General features: G+C 44.2%; 1 protein-coding gene across 1 annotated transcript; it reads right to left on the bottom strand.

The window, feature by feature from the left end:
• Positions 1-479: 479 nt before the first annotated feature.
• LOC116314334 (copper chaperone for superoxide dismutase) lies at positions 480-9,561 on the bottom strand. Its single transcript, XM_031732318.2, has 8 exons — positions 9,377-9,561; positions 9,115-9,187; positions 7,184-7,321; positions 6,521-6,695; positions 4,971-5,031; positions 4,525-4,602; positions 4,337-4,440; positions 480-1,845 (listed from the first exon to the last, which is right to left on the bottom strand). The coding sequence occupies exons 1-8, from the start codon at positions 9,503-9,505 to the stop codon at positions 1,686-1,688; spliced, it is 918 nt and encodes a 305-aa protein (XP_031588178.1). The 5' UTR covers positions 9,506-9,561; the 3' UTR covers positions 480-1,685.
• Positions 9,562-9,698: the final 137 nt, after the last annotated feature.

Genomic DNA, 9,698 nt, shown 5'->3' with positions numbered 1-9,698 from the left:
ACTGGATCGATACTGGCCTGATGAGATCGATATTTTTACGTATTATTTGTTGAGTATGCAGCCCACTGAATTGTGTTGTGTATTTATTTATTATTAGTTGGGTGGTGGGTTGGGTGGAGGTGTGTATATATGTTAGGGGAAAGTGTACAAAACCCTACTGTATTATTTTATTTATAGCCCATAGCAAATTTAAACAACAGAAGTTGCTTCAGAAACATTTATGTTTCAGGTCGCCAAAACCCACATTTGAAGCATGTGGCAATGAACTATTGTGTATTGTAAAAATCTGTGTTTTGAGGTCACTGGTGTGTGTGCAGATTTTGCAAATTGATGATGATTCATCTCATAAATAACACACTGCTCCCTAATACATAAGCTGCCTTTATAGGTTAAAAGTATTGGTATCAGTATCAGTAATCCTGGCCCTATATTTACAGTATCACACAGCACTAGTGGTCCTGATTAAAAAGACACACTAATTGATCCGTACTTGTGTTGATTTATTTAGCTGTAAATCAAACGTGGATTTGTGATTGCTGCTTTGACATTAGATTAAAAAAAAATACAGCAGTTTTTGGGTGTCCAGCTATAACAATGAGTCTTCATTCAAAGCCCAGCCACTTCAAACAGAAAGGGACAATGACAGAACATTTACTGGGAAATTCAATAAACTTATTCGAGCATCAGCAGAACAAGACAGATGCTCGATTTGGGGGAAAAATCAATCCAAAATGTGCCACAGACACAGACCGTGCACCATGTGGCTGAGGTATATGCAGAAGCAGCAGTTAGGACAACTTCATGATTCACCCGTCCGAATTTCCTAAAAGACAACGGAGAGGGTGGGGGGGTGTCTGAGATTGTCAGCTGCCCTCTCTGTGTGGCTCAAAAGTCCTCTGCAGCAGTGATAAAGGAACACTAACCTCACGCTCCATGTTGGAAAGAAAAACAGCTGAGCACACAATCCTTCAAGGACTCCCTCTGTCACTGTTTAAACCCCCCTCCTCACCCCTTTCACTCTGGAAGGAATTTCACTCTCCCTCCTGGGCTCGTTTTAAACTCTCCTGCAGAGTCAATCACAGAGGGAGGGAGGGACGGTCTCCCCCTTCATCTCAGATTTATTCTAAATACTTTTAAAATCAAACACACACATCTCAGATGCTGGAATTTCAGGATTTGATTTGGTTTTCCAACAACTTTTTGTATATTCCACTTAAAACAAACCAAAAACATCATTACTCGTGACCCACCTATGAGCAATCATAATAATCTTCCGCATTACATCCTCTTTATTATTTTTACTTAATAAAACTCAAATATGTGGAGATGACAAGTGTTTTAGAGAGGCTTATATAATTACTCATATGTCCCGGCAACTGGACGGCAGCACAGAGATATTAAATCTGAAGCTGAGGAAACATTCACAGACACCCTGTTAATGAGGTGACGTGTTTAAAACGCTCAGAAAAACATTAAACAGCAACTGCAGAGAGCGTTTGATTTGATCACAAAGAACATTTTCATGAAATTAAGTCCATTCATTGCCGTTTGGTCATCAGTCTTCAGGACTCGTCTTCCTCGCGTCGGCACTCACGCTCCGTCGAGAAACACAATCTGCATTTCTCTTCAAGACGTTTTTGTCCCCCTTGTTCAAACTCTCATCAGTGTCCAGAGTTGTGAGAGGTTCACAGGTGTGCCGCCGGTGTCTCCGGGTTGTTCTTGCTCCGACCTTTCCCGGCTATTGGCCGGTCTCTCTCCTCCCACAGCGTGACGCCGTCGCAGGCACAAATCTGTTTGGGATTTTGGAAAAGTCCCGCCGATCGGGCGATGATCCCACAGGCCAGCCTGCACAGGGAAGAAACAACAAAACAAAAAAGAACAAAGAAATTTAAAATACCTTAAATACCTATAGTTGACCAACTTAGAGTGCCTGAAATAATAATTTTGATACCAGTGTTACATCACATTGCACTTTTCATTATTTAAGTTTTGAGTTAATTAATCACAAAAACACTGAGTTAGTGCTGTGGCCATGACTGATATCTAGGTGAAAGGATTACTGGCACAGAACTGGGCGATGGCAGTAATCAAACACTAGTCAGTCAGTGAAAACAAACATTTCCTGGTCTTGAACAAAGGTGCGGATGACCTCTGTAACACTGACAGACTGCAGGAGTTACCCAGCTATTAAGAGTAGTTCAGAAGCTACAGCAGCCGTCGGCTAATTAGAAGGTTGGTGGTTTGATCCCTGGCTGCTCCTCTTTACATGCCAAAGTATCCTTGGGCAAAATACTGAAGATGCTGACCCCCCTAAGTTGCTCTCCGATGCATTCACTGAAGTGTGAATGTTAGAAAGCACTTAGGCGAAAAAAAAAGTGCTTGTATGGGTGTGAATGAGTGATGGAGGCACGTTGTATAAAGCTTCGAGTGCTGCAGAGTAGAGCGTTTAATATTAGAGGGCTTTAATAAAACTAGCAGACAGTCTACAGGTGGCCAGGAAATTTACAGCAGTCTGACAAATCTGTTTCTCCTCCTCTCGTTACTAATAACAGAAATAACAGCTCTTATATACACATGTCATTTGGATATGCAAATATTATTTTAGGCACATGGTACGACTCAAAAACTCTATGACCAATGCGGGAGGGACAGGAGCCATCTTTGTTGCCTGCCTCGGGTCCCGGAGGCATGCAGGGTCTTGAAGAGAAGGCTGTTTGCAGCGAATCGCCCTCTCGGTGGAACAGATGCCACGCTGCCATCAGCCTCTGTCCTTGAGCACCAGATGGTAATCATGGAGGTGAGGATGGACTCAGCACAGGAGTAATGGTGGAGGCTTTGAAGCAGGCTGGCACATGACAAGTCTCCACTGAGGTGCTGAAGGTGACTCTGGAGACAGGTGTGGATGGAGACAGGTGGTGTAGTCCAGCTGCTTTGTGGGGTTTCTCTCTCTCACACAGGTTTGGAGAGATGTTGCAGTCATAGAGGAGTGGTTTGTGGGGGTGGGTGGAGTCTGAATGCTGATTTGTTGACAAGTGGGCCTGAACAGGGAAGGGAGTGACAGTGGAGATCACCAGGACTGGGACAAGTGTGGAAAAACCCATCAAAGATACAAAAGTACAGCTTGAGCAGCACAGGGAGTGGCTGCAGTGGATGCTTTTCACTGTTCAGATGAAACAACAACAGCACGAGTAAGCTACAGACTGGCTGTACCACATATTTTTGATACTGCACCCATCTGACAACAGACGCTCTCTGGAGGTAGACGGATAGCCTGGAGCTTTCCACGGACTACCAACGTACTCCTGCTTTGAACCAAAACTTCCTCATTAGCTTAGATTTGATCCAGAGCTTGTCAAAAATCTGTTTTTGCTAGTACGAATATTTGCTAAAAAAAGATTTGTATCATGACTTCATTCATTAATTCATGTTTCAGCTCTGGCAAGCAGAGGCTGGAAAACTATGTGAAGATGCTGGGATGAGAACGAGCAGCTCCCAGTCTGAGGCTGTGGTTCTCAGCCAGTGGAGTTAGGAGGGCCCGCTCTGAGTTTGGGATGAATTACTGTCACCAGTGAAGTTCCAAGTCACATGGACGCTCTACTGGTCTGCTGTGAGGAAGACAGAGCCAAGCGTGAAAGCGAAGCTACTTTATTTATCGCCGGATCTACATTCCTACCCTCACCTGAGGCTATCAGTTTTGGGTTGTGATTAATCAACAGATATGAGATTCTTCCAAAGGATGTCTAGGATCTCCTTTAGAGGCGGGGTAGAGAGGCTGCGAGTCCACATTGAAAGGAGACAGCTGAGGTGGTTTGGTTTGACTAGGATGCCTCATGGACGCTTCCCAGGTGAGGTCTTTTAGGCAACGTGTGAGGAAGCCCAGATCAAACTGAGAGATTATATCTCTCATTTGGCTTGGTGATGCCTCAGGGTCCTCCTAGTAGAGCTGGAGGGAGTTGCTGATAGATGGAGGTCTCGGAGGCATCTCTGCTTAGATTGTTTCCCCGTGACCCGAACACATAGGTGCTGGAAACTAGTTGGATGGATCATTCTGGAGTTTTTTGCTCAAACTGTCGTAAAATGTGAGCAAAATTAGCACAAATTTTTTTAATGCTAACTGGTTACTTTGTTTTTCAGCAATAATTGCTGATTTTCCAACAGTAAACAGTAAGTACAGAGTAAATAATTTACTTGTTGTCGAAGAAAATTGGCTTCAGTGATGGGTGATGAAAACGGCCGATAACTGCTGTTTTATGATCTATAGAAAAGTGAATCCACCACTGAACTGGAAACCAGCCTGAAGCTACACATCTTCAACACAAACCATCTTCACACCCACCTTTCTCCAGAGTTCCCAGTCTGTTTGGAGAGAGGGTGACCTCCTCGACCCAGGTCGTCCTCCCCTGCATCCACAACCAGTGATCGACCAATCACATCCCACACCTGCGAGCAAACAGACCAAGGCACGCTGTTAAGCTCTATATCCTGTGGCTAAGTACGAGTGCCAAATATAACTCTGTGTGTTACCTTAAGCTGACCGTCCTCCAGTCTAAATGAGGCTCTCCCGTCTGGTCCAGCGATGATATTTCCCAGATCGCCGACATGCTGTGTACAAAACAGTGCCTGTGAAAACTTCACTTAACCACATGACGTACGCTTAAGTATAAAACTATTGAAAAAATAAGGAGTTAACAGCATGGCAGAGTTACAACTCTTTCACACACTTCATTTAAAATTTAGCACCTGAAGCAGAAGAGCCCAAAACGGCTCCTCTGGGACGTGTTTGGCAATCTGAGAGGGTTATCGCGTCTCGCATTTGGCCTCCGCTGACATTTTAATACAAGCCAGAAGGAGGTACTGTCTGAATTTATGACACAAGGATCCTAGCACTGCTGATCACAGAATAGACTCTACTTATGAAAATGTATGGAGAGGTTATTTTAGAGAGAGCTAAAGAAGTAATTTAACCGTACCCTGTCGGAGTCCTCTGGACTGCCGTGTTGTCTCCCAAAGGGGTTATAGTGCTCTCCACAACTGCAGAGAAAGGAGAGCATGATGGGAATCAAATATATGGAACATAAATTAGTTTGAGCATCTCTGTATAAAAGGGATCCTTGATCATCATTTCCACCTTCCATAATGTTACTGTTGGAGTTGGTACAGACTAGCGACCTGTCCGGGGTGTTTCCTACTTAAACTTTGGCCAACTTTAATATAAGCATCAACCACTGTAACATTGTAGCATCCGGTGAGCGGTGGGAGAAAATGCCTTACTGTTGATTTCAGAGGTCAGACTGGTTCAAGTTGATAAGAAGGCAACAGTTACTAAAATAGCAAAAGTAACAAAGAACGAGGATCGAGGAGGAAAACAATGGCAACATTTGATTTGTTTCCATCGGTTAGCTTTACATTACATGACCACATGGCAGTTAACATGTAATACACCAGCACAAGCATAAATCTCAGCATGTCCACCACTTGTAACATGGGTTACATCGTAGGCTCCATAAAGATCCTCCACACAAGTCTACATCAGGCCTGAGGCTACACACAGAGTCACTATAACTGGACAAGAGAAGATCAGAACAATGTTGCCTGGTCTGATCGGCTCTGAAGGAAAAAGGGATTCTAGGTGTACCTAATGAACTGTCTGGTGAGTGTATAAGGCAGAAAATAATGAAAACAGGTAGAGCTGTGAGGGACTTGATGATGGATGGATCTGTCCCTCAGTTTTCTCATTTGTGAGTTTGACGACTAAGACTTCACACGAGCGTATTTAATTCCCCCTGATGTTCGATGCATTTTACATCTCTGCAGGACGGCGTCAACAAAGAATAAAAATACTAAAGCTACACGCCTGTGAGCAACAGTTAACGCCGCCTGTCAATATCCACTCGGTTAATTGAATTACTGAGCCTAAACCGGCAAGTGGAAGCTTAAAATGACACACTGTCCCATTAACACGTTAAATCAGCTGGATTTTAGATGAACTCCGCAAAAGCACTGTTTTTAATTAAAACCATAATTACATTACACAATAATTTCATCTCTCGCTGCCGTCTTCTCCAAGGCAATAAGAGCTGAGGCTCATGGGTACAACAGTATACAATGTCCCTCAGAGACACAGATGAGATAATTAAAACTGACAGCGGTAACATAAGCCTGTATGTATGCGTGGGAGTTTTGAAGGTCATCGCTTGCCTCTGTACAACAAACCCTGTTTTTTGTTCTTTCACATCACAGGTCAGACCACACAGAACAAAGCACGGTGAAACGTATTCTCAGCATCACTCTCACGGCTGCAAGAACCAAACCGCAGAGAAAAGCTAAAAGTTTACAAACTCGTCAACTGATTCGAACCCGAGTAAACGAACTATAGGTGTGAAAAGGCCCGAGACTCATAACCATGACTCTTTCCAGGTTTGAGCTTAGGAAAAGTGTAAATCAGCAATTATTCCCCATCTCCTTCACACTCCACATGATGCTCCGGCCTGATGAACCTGGTATGAAACGCTGGTCTAACCTGAGGCAGTCCAGTGTGAGGTCCCCCAGCGTGTGAACGTGGAGGCCGTGGGGTCCGGGCTCCAACCCGTCAATGGTCCCGTCAATCAGGCAGCGTTCCTCAGACAGCTGCAGGAAACGCACCACCCCCTGAATCGATCCGGCACCGGCTAACATGGCCACCGCTGCACCCAGATCTGCCACGGAAAAACAGAGAGGGTGAAGCACTTACTTGTGTTGCGGTGGGGCTACTATAACGCATACATATGTGCAGCTCTAAGCTCTTTAATAAAGACAAACTGGGATTGAGATTAGAATAAATTACAAACACATCACAGTGGCTGGCTGTGATCAGACTGCTTCACATTAGATTTTATCATTTAATCAGCTGTATTTTGCCTACACAGTCTACAGTTTGGTATATGGACTCTTGCACTCTTCCAGTCTTTCCACTTTCACACACCAGTTACTGGGCTTCAGTATCTTGCCCCAGGACACTTCAACATGAAGACCACAAGCCTTAAGAATTAATGGACTACCTGGTCTACCTCCTGAGGCAACGCCGTTTAAGTTAGAAGTTGTCAAAGATTAAACAGGACTATAAATCCGACTCAGCTGTGGTACTGGAAAGCTTCTGATACCTCCAGCGCAGGCACGTGCAGCTCCTGCTGCCGTTCCTCCTCACCTTGCTCTGATCCTCCGATGCCCTTCAGCACGGCCCTCCGTCCTGTGCTCTCTATCAGGGCCTGCACTTCTGCACTGGTCAGAGCAGATTCCACCAGCACCTGCTCCTTACCGACATCGATACTGACCGAGTTCACGCCTGCAAACACACCAACACCATCATCAGACAGACAGACAGAAAATAACACGAATGCAAACAGCTGAGGAGAACGTTCAGTGATGTGAATAATCTAACAACACTTAGACAGAAACAGTTTGCCTAAGATTTATCTGATTTTCATTTTCTTAGATTAACTGCTTTACACTGATCTATATCAGTGCAAATATACACTCATTTACTTCATTAGATACTCTTATTCACCTGCCTGTTAACTCAAATATCTAATCAGCCAATCACATGGCTGAAAGTGACTGCATGAAAGCGTGCATCCATCCTGCCTTGTAGCAACAGGTCAGGCTGGTGGTGTAATGGTGTCAGGGATATTTCTTGCCACACTTTAGACCCCTCAGTACTACTAGAGCATCCTTTAAACACCACAGCCTGCCTGAGTATTGTTGCTGGCGATGTTCACATATTTATGACCACAGTGCACAACCTTCTATGGCTGCTTCCAGCAGGATAACACACCACGTCACAAAGCTCAGCTCAAACTGGTTTCTTGAATCACTTCACTGAACTCAAACGACCTCCACAGTCACCAGATCTCAGTCTAATCGAGCACCTTTGTGATGTGGTGGAGGAGGAGATTCAAATCATGGATGTGTGATGCTGTCATGTCAACGTGGACCAAAATCTCTGAGGAATGTTTCCAGTACCTTGTTGAACCTGTGCCACGAAGAATTCAAGCAGTTCTGGAAATATATTGGTCCAACCTGGTACTAGTAAGGTTTTTTTATTGGTTTGTGTCTACATTTTCTTGTTTATATCTGTACAATATGTAGTCTATAGCTGGTTTGTTATTCTGAAAATGTTAAAGCTTTATTATTTTCTAATAACATCCAACACTTGTTGGAGACAGAACCATGAATGTTATTTCCTGATAAGAGTTTTATTAGTTGTGGTGAGATTAAGAGCTGTTGTTTTTCTCTCTTCAAAATCGTCTTGTTGTTTCAGCGGCTCCCTGAAGGGGTCGCCACAGCAGATCATCTGCTTCCATCTCACCCAGCATTAACATCCACCGCTATCACACCAACACCTTCATGCATCTTCACTACATCCATGATCTCCTCTGTGATCTTACTCTTTTCCTTCAACATCCTTCGTCCATTATATCCACTATCCCTCCTCTGCACATGTCCAAACCATCTCAGCCTCGTCTTCCTGACTTTGTCACCAAACTCCTCAACCTTCAGCTTTCCCTCTGATGTACTCATTACTAATTCTGTCCATTCTGGTCACTCAATATGAAATGCCATCATCTCCAAAATCTTGCTTTGACTCCAAATCACAAGTCAAAGCAAGTCTCAATACTACTTGTACGCCTTCCCTTTGTAGGCCTGTTTGCCCTTTTTGACTGGGGAAGATGTTTCTTCTTTTAAGGTTGTGGATTGCCCGGTGCTGAATATGGTTTGACTGACTTAACAGGAAACATGATCTGCATATGTGCTGCATTATACACTCGCCTGCACTGATGGAAGTGCCTCAGCATTCAGTTAAGATGAAGCAGCTGAAATGACACCGTCTCTACTCTATGACTAATGCCGCCTTAGAGTTCAGTGGGCACTGCAGAAAAATGCAGGATCTTTCCGGAAACATCACTTGTTGCTTAGTGTAATGACTTTACTTTAATATTGAAATGCAAAATCATGTTAACCAGCGTCTGTACTGCACTTTTAAGTGCGTAAGATACAGAAAACTTCAGCAGGGCCTATTTGTAGGGAAGTAAACAATGCAGTGGGGATCAGCAGCTCTTTCTACATGTGCTTGCTCACCTGGTTTGCCCTCCAGAGCTGCTCTGACTTTCTCCCCGCAGCTTTCACATGTCATCTGCACCGCAAACTCCAGCTGTGGAGGACAGAGCGGACATTAAAACACCTGGAGCCACCTGACAAGCGCACAGCAAACTGCGTAGGACGGCGACGCCCCGGTAAAGCGGGTTCAGCTCGCTAACTCATGTTTAACACAAACACGTAAAATAACGTCACCACGCAACAAAACACAGGTTTACAGGGGGCCAGAAATGTGCTGACAAACCTTACTGGGCCTCTGAGAGTCCATGTTGTTAGAACAGTGCGCCGCCTGGGCAATAAACACTGAATTAAACAGAAAACTTCCCACTTTTCGAGAAACGGAAATACAATGTTTGCTAATGGGCGCCGCCATGTTTGTGAGGTCAGAGTGACGTCCCGCCCGTTGCTGCCGCCAAGTGTCCACCAGCTGGTACTGCAGCCTCCTGTTTCATATGAAGAGCACTTTAGAGGAGACGTGTTGGGCTTTATTAAGAGAGCACTAAGTGATGTTATTCTTTAATTAAATCCTCGGAAAAATAAAATAAATATTTAGTGTAACAAAAAAT

The sequence above is a fragment of the Oreochromis aureus genome, linkage group 3, assembly GCF_013358895.1.
Source record: "Oreochromis aureus strain Israel breed Guangdong linkage group 3, ZZ_aureus, whole genome shotgun sequence".
Lineage (NCBI taxonomy): Eukaryota > Metazoa > Chordata > Actinopteri > Cichliformes > Cichlidae > Oreochromis > Oreochromis aureus.
The sequence above is the reverse complement of the archived record's forward strand: the minus strand, read 5'-3'. Positions and strand labels throughout refer to the sequence as shown.

What these genes read in the sequence shown, in the direction of transcription:
- LOC116314334 (XM_031732318.2), bottom strand. Translation starts at nt 9,505, where the DNA reads ATGGCGGCGCCCATTAGCAAACATTGTATTTCCGTTTCTCGAAAAGTG. An exon ending in CATCGGAGGATCAGAGCAAG is followed by an intron (nt 6,696 to 7,183) that starts GTGAGGAGGAAC and finishes TTTCCGTGGCAG; the next exon opens with ATCTGGGTGCAGCGGTGGCC. An exon ending in TGGAGGACGGTCAGCTTAAG is followed by an intron (nt 4,441 to 4,524) that starts GTAACACACAGA and finishes GTTTGCTCGCAG; the next exon opens with GTGTGGGATGTGATTGGTCG.